General features: G+C 51.9%; 1 protein-coding gene across 6 annotated transcripts in view; it reads right to left on the reverse strand.

Moving 5' to 3' along the window:
- WDR97 (WD repeat domain 97) overlaps positions 1–14,957 on the reverse strand; it is a 194,459-nt gene that overhangs the window by 63,517 nt on the left and 115,985 nt on the right. For all 6 annotated transcript variants that reach the window (XM_069959750.1, XM_069959753.1, XM_069959752.1 and 3 more), the window contains one exon: positions 11,829–11,906. In XM_069959750.1, coding sequence (XP_069815851.1) covers positions 11,829–11,906 — 78 coding nt within the window. The remainder of the gene's footprint in view (positions 1–11,828; positions 11,907–14,957) is intronic.

Genomic DNA, 14,957 nt, shown 5'->3' on the forward strand with positions numbered 1-14,957 from the left:
TAATAGCAGAGGTGGCAGAGCAGCAATCCTATGACTAATAGCAGAGGTGGTGGAGCAGCGATCCTATGGATAATAGCAGAGGTGGTGGAGCAGCGATCCTATGGGTAATAGCAGAGGTGGCAGAGCAGCGATCCTATGGCTAATAGCAGAGGTGGCAGAGCAGAGATCCTATGGCTAATAGCAGAGGTGGCAGAGCAGAGATCCTATGGTTGGTATCAGAGGTGGCAGAGCAGCGACCCTATGGCTAATAGCAGAGGCGGCAGAGCAGCGATCCTATGGCTAATAGCAGGGGTGGCAGAGCAGCGATCCTATGGCTAATAGCAGGGGTGGCAGAGCAGCGATCTTATGGCTAATAGCAGGGGTGGCAGAGCAGCGATCCTATGGGTAATAGCAGAGGTGGCAGAGCAGCGATCTTATGGCTAATAGCAGAGGTGGCAGAGCAGAGATCCTATGGCTAATAGCAGAGGTGGCAGAGCAGAGATCCTATGGTTGGTATCAGAGGTGGCAGAGCAGCAACCCTATGGCTAATAGCAGAGGCGGCAGAGCAGCGATCCTATGGCTAATAGCAGGGGTGGCAGAGCAGCGATCCTATGGCTAATAGCAGGGGTGGCAGAGCAGCGATCCTATGGCTAATAGCAGGGGTGGCAGAGCAGCGATCTTATGGCTAATAGCAGAGGTGGCAGAGGTGGCAGAGCAGAGATCCTATGGCTAATAGCAGAGGTGGCAGAGCAGCGATCCTATGGCTAATAGAAGAGGAGGCAGAGCAGAGATCCTATGGCTAATAGCAGGGGTGGCAGAGCAGCGATCCTATGGCTAATAGCAGAGGTGGCAGAGCAGCCATCCTATGGCTAATAGCAGAGGTGGCAGAGATCCTATGGCTAATAGCAGAGGTGGCAGAGATCCTATGGCTAATAGCAGAGGTGGCAGAGCAGCGATCCTATGGCTAATAGCAGAGGTGGCAGAGCAGAGATAATATGGCTAACAGCATGGGTGGCAGAGCAGCGATCTTATGGCTAATAGCAGAGGTGGCAGAGCAGAGATCCTATGGATAATAGCAGAGGTGGCAGAGCAGCGATCCTATGGCTAATAGCAGAGGTGGCAGAGCAGAAATCCGATGACGAATAGCAGAGGTGGCAGAGCAGAGATCCTATGACTAATAGCAGAGGTGGCAGAGCAGAGATCCTATGGCTAATAGCAGAGGTGGCAGAGATCCTATGGATAATAGCAGAGGAGGCAGAGCAGAGATCCTATGGCTAATAGCAGAGGTGGCAGAGCAGAGATCCTATGGCTAATAGCAGAGGTGGCAGAGCAGAGATCCTATGGCTAATAGCAGAGGTGGCAGAGCAGCGATCCTATGGCTAATAGCAGAGGAGGCAGAGCAGAGATCCTATGGCTAATAGCAGAGGTGGCAGAGCAGCGATCCTATGGCTAATAGCAGAGGTGGCAGAGCAGCGACCCTATGGCTAATAGCAGAGGTGGCAGAGCAGCGATCCTATGGCTAATAGCAGAGGTGGCATAGCAGCGATCCTATGGGTAATAGCAGAGGTGGTGGAGCAGCGTTACTATGGCTAATAGCAGAGGCGGCAGAGCAGCGATCCTATGGGTAATAGCAGAGGTGGCAGAGCAGAGATCCTATGGCTAATAGCAGATGTGGCAGAGCAGAGATCCTATGGTTGGTATCAGAGGTGGCAGAGCAGCGATCCTATGGCTAATAGCAGAGGTGGCAGAGCAGCGACCCTATGGCTAATAGCAGAGGTGGCAGAGCAGCGATCCTATGGCTAATAGCAGAGGTGGCAGAGCAGCGACCCTATGGATAATAGCAGAGGTGGCAGAGCAGCGATCCTATGGCTAATAGCAGGGGTGGCAGAGCAGCGATCTTATGGCTAATAGCAGAGGTGGCAGAGCAGAGATCCTATGGCTAATAGCAGAGGTGGCAGAGCAGCGATCCTATGGCTAATAGCAGAGGTGGCAGAGCAGCGATCCTATGGCTAATAGAAGAGGAGGCAGAGCAGAGATCCTATGGCTAATAGCAGGGGTGGCAGAGCAGCGATCCTATGGCTAATAGCAGAGGTGGCAGAGATCCTATGGCTAATAGCAGAGGTGGCAAAGATCCTATGGCTAATAGCAGAGGTGGCAAAGCAGCGATCCTATGGCTAATAGCAGAGGTGGCAGAGCAGAGATAATATGGCTAATAGCAGGGGTGGCAGAGCAGCGATCTTATGGCTAATAGCAGAGGTGGCAGAGCAGTGTTACTATGGCTAATAGCAGAGGCGGCAGAGCAGCGATCCTATGACTAATAGCAGAGGTGGTGGAGCAGCGATCCTATGGATAATAGCAGAGGTGGCAGAGCAGCGATCCTATGGCTAATAGCAGAGGTGGCAGAGCAGAGATCCTATGACTAATAGCAGAGGTGGCAGAGCAAAAATCCGATGGCGAATAGCAGAGGTGGCAGAGCAGAGATCCTATGGCTAATAGCAGAGGTGGCAGAGCAGAGATCCTATGGCTAATAGCAAAGGTGGCAGAGCAGAGATCCTATGGCTAATAGCAGAGGTGGCAGAGCAGAGATCCTACGGCTAATAGAGGTGGCAAAGCAGAGATCCTATGGATAATAGCAGAGGTGGCAGAGCAGAGATCCTATGGTTGGTATCAGAGGTGGCAGAGCAGCGACCCTATGGCTAATAGCAGAGGTGGTAGAACAGCGATCCTATGGCTAATAGCAGAGGTGGCAGAGCAGAGATCCTATGGCTAATAGCAGAGGTGGCAGAGCAGCGATCCTATGGCTAATAGCAGAGGTGGCAGAGCAGAGATCCTATGGCTAATAGCAGGGGTGGCAGAGCAGCGATCCTATGGCTAATAGCAGAGGTGGCAGAGCAGCAATCCTATGGGTAATATCAGAGGTGGCAGAGCAGAGATCCTATGGCTAATAGCAGAGGAAGCAGAGCAGAAATCCTATGGCTAATAGCAGAGGTGGCAGAGCAGCGATCCTATGGCTAATAGCAGAGGTAGCAGAGCAGAGATCCTATGGCTAATAGCAGAGGTGGCAGAGCAGAGATCCCATGGCTAATAGCAGAGGTGGCAGAGCAGAGATCCTATGGCTAATAGCAGGGGTGGTAGAACAGCGATCCTATGGCTAATAGCAGAGGTGGCAGAGCAGCGATCCTATGGCTAATAGCAAAGGTGGCAGAGCAGAGATCCCATGGCTAATACCAGAGGTGGCAGAGCAGAGATCCTATGGCTAATAGCAGGGGTGGTAGAACAGCGATCCTGAGGCTAATAGCAGAGGAAGCAGAGCAGAGATCCTATGGCTAATAGCAGAGCTGGCAGAGCAGCAATCCTATGGCTAATAGCAGAGGAAGCAGAGCAGAGATCCTATGGCTAATAGCAGAGGTGGCAGAGCAGAGATCCTATGGCTAATAGCAGAGGTGGCAGAGCAGAGATCCTATGGCTAATAGCAGAGGTGGCAGAGCAGCGATCCTATAGCTAATAGCAGAGCTGGCAGAGCAGCAATCCTATGGCTAATAGCAGAGGCGGCAGAGCAGCGATCCTATGGCTAATCGCAGAGGTGGCAGAGCAGAGATCCTATGGCTAATAGCAGAGGCGGCAGAGCAGCGTTACTATGGCTAATAGCAGAGGCGGCAGAGCAGCGATCCTATGACTAATAGCAGAGGTGGCAGAGATCCTATGACTAATAGCAGAGGTGGCAGAGCAGCGATCCTATGGCTAATAGCAGAGGCGGCAGAGCAGCAATCCTATGACTAATAGCAGAGGTGGCAGAGCAGAGATCCTATGGCTAATAGCAGAGGTGGCAGAGCAGCGACCCTATGGCTAATAGCAGAGGTGGCAGAGCAGCGATCTTATGGCTAATAGCAGAGGTGACAGAGCAGCGATCCTATGGCTAATAGCAGAGGTGGCAGAGCAGAGATCCTATGGCTAATAGCAGAGGTGGCAGAGCAGCGATCCTATGGCTAATAGCAGAGGTGGCAGAGCAGCGATCCTATGGTTGGTATCAGAGGTGGCAGAGCAGCGATCCTATGGCTAATAGCAGAGATGGCAGAGCAGCGATCCTATGGATAATAGCAGAGGTGGCAGAGCAGCGACCCTATGGCTAATAGCAGAGGTGGCAGAGCAGCGATCCTATGGCTAATAGCAGAGGTGGCAGGGGAGAGATCCTATGGCTAATAGCAGAGGTGGCAGAGCAGAGATCCTATGGATAATAGCAGAGGTGGCAGAGCAGAGATCCTATGGATAATAGCAGAGGTGGTAGAGCAGAGATCCTATGGCTAATAGCAGAGGTGGCAGAGCAGAGATTCTATGGCTAATAGCAGAGGTGGCAGAGCAGCGATCCTATGGCTAATAGCAGAGGTGGCAGAGCAGCGATCCTATGGCTAATAGCAGAGGTGGTAGAACAGCGATCCTATGGCTAATAGCAGAGGTGGCAGAGCAGCGATCCTATGGCTAATAGCAGAGGTGGCAGAGCAGAGATCCTATGGCTAATAGCAGAGGTGGCAGAGCAGCGATCCTATGGTTGGTATCAGAGGTGGCAGAGCAGCGACCCTATGGCTAATAGAAGAGGTGGCAGAGCAGCGATCCTATGGCTAATAGCAGGGGTGGCAGAGCAGCGATCCTATGGCTAATAGCAGAGGTGGCAGAGCAGCGATCCTATGGCTAATAGCAGAGGTGGCAGAGCAGAGATCCTATGGCTAATAGCAGAGGTGGCAGAGCAGCGATCCTATGGTTGGTATCAGAGGTGGCAGAGCAGCGACCCTATGGCTAATAGCAGAGGTGGCAGAGCAGCGATCCTATGGCTAATAGCAGAGGTGGCAGAGCAGAGATCCTATGGCTAATAGCAGAGGTGGCAGAGCAGCGATCCTATGGTTGGTATCAGAGGTGGCAGAGCAGCGACCCTATGGCTAATAGAAGAGGTGGCAGAGCAGCGATCCTATGGCTAATAGCAGAGGTGGCAGAGCAGCGATCCTATGGCTAATAGCAGAGGTGGCAGAGCAGCGTTACTATGGCTAATAGCAGAGGTGGCAGAGCAGCGATCCTATGGCTAATAGCAGGGGTGGCAGAGCAGCGATCCTATGGCTAATAGCAGAGGTGGCAGAGCAGCATTACTATGGCTAATAGCAGAGGTGGCAGAGCAGCGATCATATAGCTAATAGCAGAGGTGGCAGAGCAGAGATCCTATGGCTAATAGCAGAGGTGGCAGAGCAGCGATCCTATGGCTAATAGCAGAGGTGGCAGAGCAGCGATCCTATGGCTAATAGCAGAGGTGGCAGAGCAGAGATCCTATGGCTAATAGCAGAGGTGGCAGAACAGCGATCATATAGCTAATAGAAGAGGTGGCAGAGCAGAGATCCTATGGCTAATAGCAGAGGTGGCACAGCAGCGATCCTATGGCTAATAGCAGAGGTGGCAGAGCAGAGATCCTATGGCTAATAGCAGAGGAAGCAGAGCAGCAATCCGATGGCTAATAGCAGAGGTGGCAGAGCAGAAATCCTATGGCTAATAGCAGAGGTGGCAGAGCAGAGATCCTATGGCTAATAGCAGAGGAAGCAGAGCAGCAATCCGATGGCTAATAGCAGAGGTGGCAGAGCAGAAATCCTATGGCTAATAGCAGAGGTGGCAGAGCAGAGATCGTATGGCTAATAGCAGAGGTGGCAGAGCAGCGATCCTATGGCTAATAGCAGAGGTGGCAGAGCAGAGATCCTATGGCTAATAGCAGAGGAAGCAGAGCAGAAATCCTATGGCTAATAGCAGAGGTGGCAGAGCAGCAATCCTATGGCTAATAGCAGAGGTGGCAGAGCAGCAATCCTATGGCTAATAGCAGAGGTAGCAGAGCAGAGATCCTATGGCTAATAGCAGAGGTGGCAGAGAATCTATGGCTAATAGCAGAGGTGGCAGAGCAGAGATCCTATGGCTAATAGCAGAGGTGGCAGAGCAGAGATCCTATGGCTAATAGCAGAGGTGGCAGAGCAGCGATCCTATAACTAATAGCAGAGGTGGCAGAGCAGAGATCCTATGGCTAATAGCAGAGGTGGCAGAGAATCTATGGCTAATAGCAGAGGTGGCAGAGCAGAGATCCTATGGCTAATAGCAGAGGTGGCAGAGCAGCGATCCTATGGCTAATAGCAGAGGAAGCAGAGCAGAGATCCTATGGCTAATAGCAGAGGTGGCAGAGCAGCGTTACTATGGCTAATAGCAGAGGTGGCAGAGCAGCAATCCTATGGCTAATAGCAGAGGTGGCAGAGCAGCAATCCTATGGCTAATAGCAGAGGTGGCAGAGCAGTAATCCTATGGCTAATAGCAGAGGTGGCAGAGCAGCGACCCTATGGCTAATAGCAGAGGTGGCAGAGCAGCGATCCTATGGCTAATAGCAGAGGTGGCAGAGCAGAGATCCTATGGATAATAGCAGAGGAGGCAGAGCAGAGATCCTATGGTTGGTATCAGAGGAAGCAGAGCAGAGATCCTATGGCTAATAGCAGAGGTGGCAGAGCAGCGATCCTATGGCTAATAGCAGAGGAAGCAGAGCAGCCATCCTATGGCTAATAGCAGAGGTGGCAGAGCAGAGATCCTATGGCTAATAGCAGAGGTGGCAGAGAATCTATAGCTAATAGCAGAGGTGGCAGAGCAGAGATCCTATGGCTAATAGCAGAGGTGGCAGAGCAGCGATCCTATGGCTAATAGCAGAGGAAGCAGAGCAGAGATCCTATGGCTAATAGCAGAGGTGGCAGAGCAGAGATCCTATGGCTAATAGCAGAGGAAGCAGAGCAGAGATCCTATGGCTAATAGCAGAGGTGGCAGAGCAGAGATCCTATGGATAATAGCAGAGGTGGCAGAGCAGCAATCTGATGGCTAATAGCAGAGGTGGCAGAGCAGAGATCCTATGGCTAATAGCAGAGGCGGCAGAGCAGCGATCCTATGGCTAATAGCAGAGGTGGCAGAGCAGCGATCCTCTGGCTAATAGCAGGGGTGGCAGAGCAGCGATCCTATGTCTAATAGCAGAGGTGGCAGAGCAGCGTTACTATGGCTAATAGCAGAGGCGGCAGAGCAGCGATCCTATGACTAATAGCAGAGGTGGTGGAGCAGCGATCCTATGGGTAATAGCAGAGGTGGTGGAGCAGCGATCCTATGGGTAATAGCAGAGGTGGCAGAGCAGAGATCCTATGGCTAATAGCAGATGTGGCAGAGCAGAGATCCTATGGTTGGTATCAGAGGTCGCAGAGCAGCGACCCTATGGCTAATAGCAGAGGCGGCAGAGCAGCGATCCTATGGCTAATAGCAGAGGTGGCAGAGCAGCGATCCTATGGCTAATAGCAGAGGTGGCAGAGCAGCGATCCTATGGCTAATAGCAGAGGTGGCAGAGCAGCGATCCTATGGCTAATAGCAGGGGTGGCAGAGCAGCGATCTTATGGCTAATAGCAGAGGTGGCAGAGGTGGCAGAGCAGAGATCCTATGGCTAATAGCAGAGGTGGCAGAGCAGCGATCCTATGGCTAATAGAAGAGGTGGCAGAGCAGAGATCCTATGGCTAACAGCAGAGGTGGCAGAGTAGAGATCCTATGGCTAATAGCAGGGGTGGCAAAGCAGCGATCCTATGGCTAATAGCAGAGGTGGCAGAGCAGCGATCCTATGGCTAATAGCAGGGGTGGCAAAGCAGCGATCCTATGGCTAATAGCAGAGGTGGCAGAGCAGTAATCCTATGGCTAATAGCAGAGGTGGCAGAGATCCTATGGCTAATAGCAGAGGTGGCAGAGATCCTATGGCTAATAGCAGAGGTGGCAGAGCAGCGATACTATGGCTAATAGCAGAGGTGGCAGAGCAGCGATCTTATGGCTAATAGCAGAGGTGGCAGAGCAGAAATCCTATGGATAATAGCAGAGGTGGCAGAGCAGCGATCTTATGGCTAATAGCAGGGGTGGCAGAGCAGCGATCTTATGGCTAATAGCAGAGGTGGCAGAGCAGCGATCCTATGTCTAATAGCAGAGGTGGCAGAGCAGCGATCCTATGGCTAATAGCAGAGGTGGCAGAGCAGCAATCCTATGGCTAATAGCAGAGGTGGCAGAACAGAGATCCTATGGCTAATAGCAGAGGTGGCAGAGCAGAAATCCGATGGCTAATAGCAGAGGTGGCAGAGCAGCGATCCTATGGCTAATAGCAGAGGTGGCTGAGCAGAAATCCAATGGCTAATAGCAGAGGTGGCAGAGCAGAGATCCTATGGCTAATAGCAGAGATGGAAGAGCAGCGATCCTATGGCTAATAGCAGAGGTGGCAGAGCAGCGATCCTATGGCTAATAGCAGAGGTGGCTGAGCAGAAATCCAATGGCTAATAGCAGAGGTGGCAGAGCAGAGATCCTATGGCTAATAGCAGAGGTGGCAGAGCAGAGATCCTATGGCTAATAGCAGAGGTGGCAGAGCAGCGATCCTATGGCTAATAGCAGAGGTGGCAGAGCAGCAATCCTATGGCTAATAGCAGAGGTGGCAGAGCAGAGATCCTATGGCTAATAGCAGAGGTGGCAGAGCAGAAATCCGATGGCTAATAGCAGAGGTGGCAGAGCAGCGATCCTATGGCTAATAGCAGAGGTGGCTGAGCAGAAATCCAATGGCTAATAGCAGAGGTGGCAGAGCAGAGATCCTATGGCTAATAGCAGAGATGGAAGAGCAGCGATCCTATGGCTAATAGCAGAGGTGGCAGAGCAGCGATCCTATGGCTAATAGCAGAGGTGGCTGAGCAGAAATCCAATGGCTAATAGCAGAGGTGGCAGAGCAGAGATCCTATGGCTAATAGCAGAGGTGGCAGAGCAGAGATCCTATGGCTAATAGCAGAGGTGGAAGAGCAGCGATCCTATGGCTAATAGCAGAGGTGGCAGAGCAGCAATCCTATGGCTAATAGCAGAGGTGGCAGAGCAGAGATCCTATGTCTAATAGCAGAGGTGGCAGAGCAACGATCCTATGGCTAATAGCAGAGGTGGCAGAGCAGAGATCCTATGGTTGGTATCAGAGGTGGCAGAGCAGCGACCCTATGGCTAATAGCAGAGGTGGCAGAGCAGCAATCCTATGGCTAATAGCAGAGGTGGCAGAGCAGCCATCCTATGGCTAATAGCAGAGGTGGCAGAGCAGAGATCCTATGGCTAATAGCAGAGGTGGCAGAGCAGAGATCCTATGGCTAATAGCAGAGGTGGCAGAGCAGAGATCCTATGGCTAATAGCAGAGGTGGCAGAGCAGAGATCCTATGGCTAATAGCAGAGGTGGCAGAACAGCGATCCTATGGCTAATAGCAGAGGTGGCAGAGCAGAGATCCTATGGTTGGTATCAGAGGCGGCAGAGCAGCAATCCTATGGCTAATAGCAGAGGTGGCAGAGCAGAGATCCTATGGCTAATAGCAGAGGTGGCAGAACAGCGATCCTATGGCTAATAGCAGAGGTGGCAGAGCAGAGATCCTATGGCTAATAGCAGAGGTGGCAGAGCAGCGATCCTATGGCTAATAGCAGAGGAAGCAGAGCAGCAATCCGATGGCTAATAGCAGAGGTGGCAGAGCAGAAATCCTATGGCTAATAGCAGAGGTGGCAGAGCAGCGATCCTATGGATAATAGCAGAGGTGGCAGAGCAGAGATCCTATGGCTAATAGCAGAGGTGGCAGAGCAGCGACCCTATGGGTAATAGCAGAGGTGGCAGAGCAGCGATCTTATGTCTAATAGTAGAGGTGGCAGAGCAGAGATCCTATGGATAATAGCAGAGGTGGCAGAGCAGAGATCCTATGGCTAATAGCAGGGGTGGTAGAACAGCGATCCTATGGCTAATAGCAGAGGTGGTAGAACAGCGATCCTATGGCTAATAGCAGAGGAAACAGAGCAGAGATCCTATGACTAATAGCAGAGGCGGCAGAGCAGAGATCCTATGGCTAATAGCAGAGGCGGCAGAGCAGAGATCCTATGGCTAATAGCAGAGGTGGCAGAGCAGCGATCCTATGGCTAATAGCAGAGGAAACAGAGCAGAGATCCTATGACTAATAGCAGAGGCGGCAGAGCAGAGATCCTATGGCTAATAGCAGAGGCGGCAGAGCAGAGATCCTATGGCTAATAGCAGAGGTGGCAGAGCAGCGATCCTATGGCTAATAGCAGAGGTGGCAGAGCAGAGATCCTATGGCTAATAGCAGAGGTGGCAGAGCAGCGATCCTATGGGTAATAGCAGAGGTGGCAGAGCAGCGATCTTATGGCTAATAGCAGAGGTTGTGGATCAGAGATCCTATGGCTAATAGCAGAGGTGGCAGAGCAGAGATCCTACGGCTAATAGCAGAGGTGGCAGAGCAGCGATCCTATGGCTAATAGCAGAGGTGGCAGAGCAGAGATCCTATGGCTAATAGCAGAGGTGGCAGAGCAGCGATCCTATGGCTAATAGCAGAGGTGGCAGAGCAGAGATCCTATGGCTAATAGCAGAGGTGGCAGAGCAGCGATCCTATGGCTAATAGCAGAGGTGGCAGAGCAGCGATCCTATGGCTAATAGCAGAGGTGGCAGAGCAGCGATCTTATGGCTAATAGCAGAGGTTGTGGATCAGAGATCCTATGGCTAATAGCAGAGCTGGCAGAGCAGCAATCTTATGGCTAATAGCAGAGGAAGCAGAGCAGCGATCCTATGGCTAATAGCAGAGGTTGTGGATCAGAGATCCTATGGCTAATAGCAGAGCTGGCAGAGCAGCGATCCTATGGCTAATAGCAGAGGTGGCAGAGCAGCGATCCTATGGCTAATAGCAGAGGTGGCAGAGCAGAGATCCCATGGCTAATACCAGAGGTGGCAGAGCAGAGATCCTATGGCTAATAGCAGAGGTGGCAGAGCAGCGATCCTATGGCTAATAGCAGAGGAAACAGAGCAGAGATCCTATGACTAATAGCAGAGGAAGCAGAGCAGAGATCCTATGGCTAATAGCAGAGCTGGCAGAGCAGCAATCCTATGGCTAATAGCAGAGGAAGCAGAGCAGAGATCCTATGGCTAATAGCAGAGGTGGCAAAGCAAAGATCCTATGGCTAACAGCAGAGGTGGCAGAGCAACGATCGTATGGCTAATAGCAGAGGTGGCAGAGCAGAGATCCTATGGCTAATAGCAGAGGAAGCAGAGCAGAGATCCTATGGCTAATAGCAGAGGTGGCAGAGCAGCGATCGTATGGCTAATAGCAGAGGTGGCAGAGCAGAGATCCTATGGCTAATAGCAGAGGAAACAGAGCAGAGATCCTATGGCTAATAGCAGAGGAAGCAGAGCAGAGATCCTATGGCTAATAGCAGAGGTGGCAGAGCAGAGATGCTATGGCTAATAGCAGAGGAAGCAGAGCAGAGATCCTATGGCTAATAGCAGAGGTGGCAGAGCAGCGTTACTATGGCTAATAGCAGAGGTGGCAGAGATCCTATGGCTAATAGCAGAGGTAGCAGAGCAGAGATCCTATGGCTAATAGCAGAGGTGGCAGGGGAGCAATCTTGTGCTGGTAGCAGAGGCAGCAGAGCAGCATACCCTCCTGTACACATTCTTATCCTCCTTCTACTTTAAAATCCTCATCATCCTCCTTCTGTACACATCCTCATCATCCTTCTCCTCCAATACACATCCTCATCATCCTCCTCCTCCAGTACACATCCTCATCATCTTCCTCCTCCTGTACACATCCTTATCATGATCATCCTCCTCCAATACACATCCTCATCATCATCCTCCTCCAATACACATCCTCATCATCATCCTCCTCCTGTACACATCCTTATCATTATCATCCTCCTCTTCCTGTACACATCCTCCTCATCCTCCTTCTGTACACATCTTCATCCTGCCCAAATCATAATCTCACCTGGCTCCTCCTTGTCACATCCTTTCCACCATGTGCCCGCAGTTCGTTATTCTGGGTGGTCACTGTCTGGAGATGGTCCTGAGGGTAACAAAATGCACGGTTAGATCATATCCTACCCCAAGTCTGCCACGTCTAGACATAAACAGGACTTAACTTTTCCAGAAGGATCAGAAGGAGTAAACAATAACAATTGTAACTAACCACTATTGTTCGGTGTGTTAGAGCCTTATCACACGGAGCGATAATCTCCCGAAACAGGCCAATTTGGCTTATCAGCGCTCTGTGTAATAGACAATCATCAGCTGATGTAATTGTAGTGTCCCGGTACAGGTGGTCCACTAAGTTTTATACCACCTGAGTCAAGTGCCTCTGTCAGGTATCACACTAAAGGGGATGCAATATGTATTTTCCCCACTAGGTGTCACTGTCTTATTTTGTATCTGTTGTCTAAAGCAGTGATTTCCAACCTTTTTTGAGCCTGCGGCACACTTTTTATACTTAAAAAATCCCGGGGCACACCACCAACCAAAATGGCACAAAATGACACTAAAACAGTAGATATTATACATATAGTTAATATTATAGATTCTAAATGTATTTATACTCACTCAGTGTGAAACCTGGGCCTGTTTTCTTCTCCCCCCTGTGCTTCTCCCCTGTGCTTCTCTCCCCCCTTCTTCACTCCTGTGCTTCTCTCCACCGTACTTCTCCCCCCTACTTCACTCCTGTGCTTCTCTCCTGTGCTTCTCTCCACCATACTTCTCCCCCCTGCTTCTCTCCTGTGCTTCTCTCCACTGTACTTCTCCCCCCTACTTCTCTCCTGTGCTTCTCTCCTGTGCTTCTCTCCTGTGCTTCTCTCCACCGTACTTCTCCCCCCTGCTTCTCTCCTGTGCTTCTCTCCCCCCTGCTTCTCTCCTGTGCTTCTCTCCACCGTACTTCTCCCCCCTGCTTCTCTCCTGTGCTTCTCTCCACCGTACTTCTCCCCTCTACTTCTCTCCTGTGCTTCTCTCCTGTGCTTCTCTCCACCATACTTCTCCCCCCTGCTTCTCTCCTGTGCTTCTCTCCCCCATGCTTCTCTCCTGTGCTTCTCTCCCCCATGCTTCTCTCCACAATACTTCTCCCCCCTGCTTCTCTCCTGTGCTTCTCTCCCCCATGCTTTTGTCCTGTGCTTCTCTCCCCCATGCTTCTCCCCCCTGCTCCTCTCCTGTGCTTCTCTCCCCCCTGCTTCTCTCCTGTGCTTCTCTCCCCCCTGCTTCTCTCCTGTGCTTCTCTCCCCCATGCTTCTCTCCCCCATGCTTCTCTCCTCCCTACTTCTCTCCTGTGCTTCTCTCCACCATGCTTCTCCCCCCTGCTTCTCTCCCCCATGCTTCTCTCCTGTGCTTCTCTCCCCCATGCTTCTCTCCTGTGCTTCTCTCCCCCCTGCTTCTCTCCTGTGCTTCTCTCCCCCCTACATCTCTCTTGAGCTTCTCTCCAGTGCTTCTCTCCACCATACTTCTCCCCCCTGCTTCTCTCCTGTGCTTCTCTCCCCCATGCTTCTCTCCTGTGCTTCTCTCCCCCATGCTTCTCTCCACCATACTTCTCCCCCCTGCTTCTCTCCTGTGCTTCTCTCCTGTGCTTCTCTCCACCATACGTCTCCCCCCCGCTTCTCTCCTGTGCTTCTCTCCTGTGCTTCTCTCCACCATACGTCTCCCCCCTGCTTCTCTCCTGTGCTTCTCTCCACCATACTTCTCTCCTGTGCTTCTCTCCCCCATGCTTCTCTCCACCATACTTCTCTCCTGTGCTTCTCTCCCCCATGCTTCTCTCCTGTTCTTCTCTCCACCATACTTCTCCCCCCGGCTTCTCTCCTGTGCTTCTCTCCACCATACTTCTCTCCTGTGCTTCTCTCCCCCATGCTTCTCTCCACCATACTTCTCTCCTGTGCTTCTCTCCCCCATGCTTCTCTCTAGTGCTTCTCTCCACCATACTTCTCCCCCCGGCTTCTCTCCTGTGCTTCTCTCCACCATACTTCTCTCCTGTGCTTCTCTCCACCATACTTCTCTCCTGTGCTTCTCTCCACCATACTTCTCCCCCCTGCTTCTCTCCTGTGCTTCTCTCCTGTGCTTCTCTCCCCCATGCTTCTCTCCTGTGCTTCTCTCCCCCATGCTTCTCTCCTGTGCTACCCTCCACCAAACTTCTCTTCCCCCTGCTTCTCTCCGCTGTTTCTCTCCCCCATCCCCAGGTTTCTCTCCCCCCCTTCCTCCTCACCTCCTCCGAGATGGTCGCCACTGCTGTCCGCCTCACCTACTGGCCGCCTGTAGGGCCCGGACGTGCTCCTCCAATCAGCGGAGACCGGGAGCATGGTGCGCATCACGCAACCGCCCACATTATAATCCCCCACTGATCGCTGCGCATTGCCAGGGAACAAAACACAGGGGCACCATAGTTTGGGGAACTTTCCCCGCGGCACACCTGACCATGTGTCGCGGCACACTGGTTGAAAATCACTGGTCTAAAGCACAGCTGAAGGAAAACCATGGGTTAACTGTTTTATGTCACATGTTGCCTTTTCTCCTATCACAGGTGCAGGTGCTTTCCCCTCACTTTTCTACCAGTTACACTACTTCTCTCTCCTCTTTCGTACAACCCCACCAATCACAGGGAAGGTTAGTCATGCCCCTATAAAAGGGAGGTCAGTTCCTGGTGGGAGGTCTTCAGTTTTTAGTCTATGAGAAAGAGACACAGAGAGTAACCCAAGCAGTGCTAAACCCTCAGGAGGGCTAGGCAGATCCCCGCCTGGGGCCGCTCTACTATATTCTCAGGGCAGTAACCACTCTTCTGTCTACTAGGCTCCTAATGCTGATTATTATCTTATGTTTAACACATTGGGGGACATGTATCATCCGGCGTACGGATGATTTTGGCGGAAAGTGCAGATTTGCGCATTATTTTATTCGCAAATGGCTGATTTGCGAATAAAATATTCGCAAATCATCACTTTCCGCCGAGTACGCCAGGGGGCGGGGAGGGTGTGTGAAGGGGGCGGAACGGAGGGCGCGGACTCAGAGTCCGCGCGATTCACCATCCGTTCCGCCAAAAGATACGGCGAAAACCTACTCTAGTCCTCAGCTGGCTTAGGTTTTCGGCTGTGCG

Source organism: Dendropsophus ebraccatus, chromosome 2 (assembly GCF_027789765.1).
Source record: "Dendropsophus ebraccatus isolate aDenEbr1 chromosome 2, aDenEbr1.pat, whole genome shotgun sequence".
Classification (NCBI taxonomy): domain Eukaryota; kingdom Metazoa; phylum Chordata; class Amphibia; order Anura; family Hylidae; genus Dendropsophus; species Dendropsophus ebraccatus.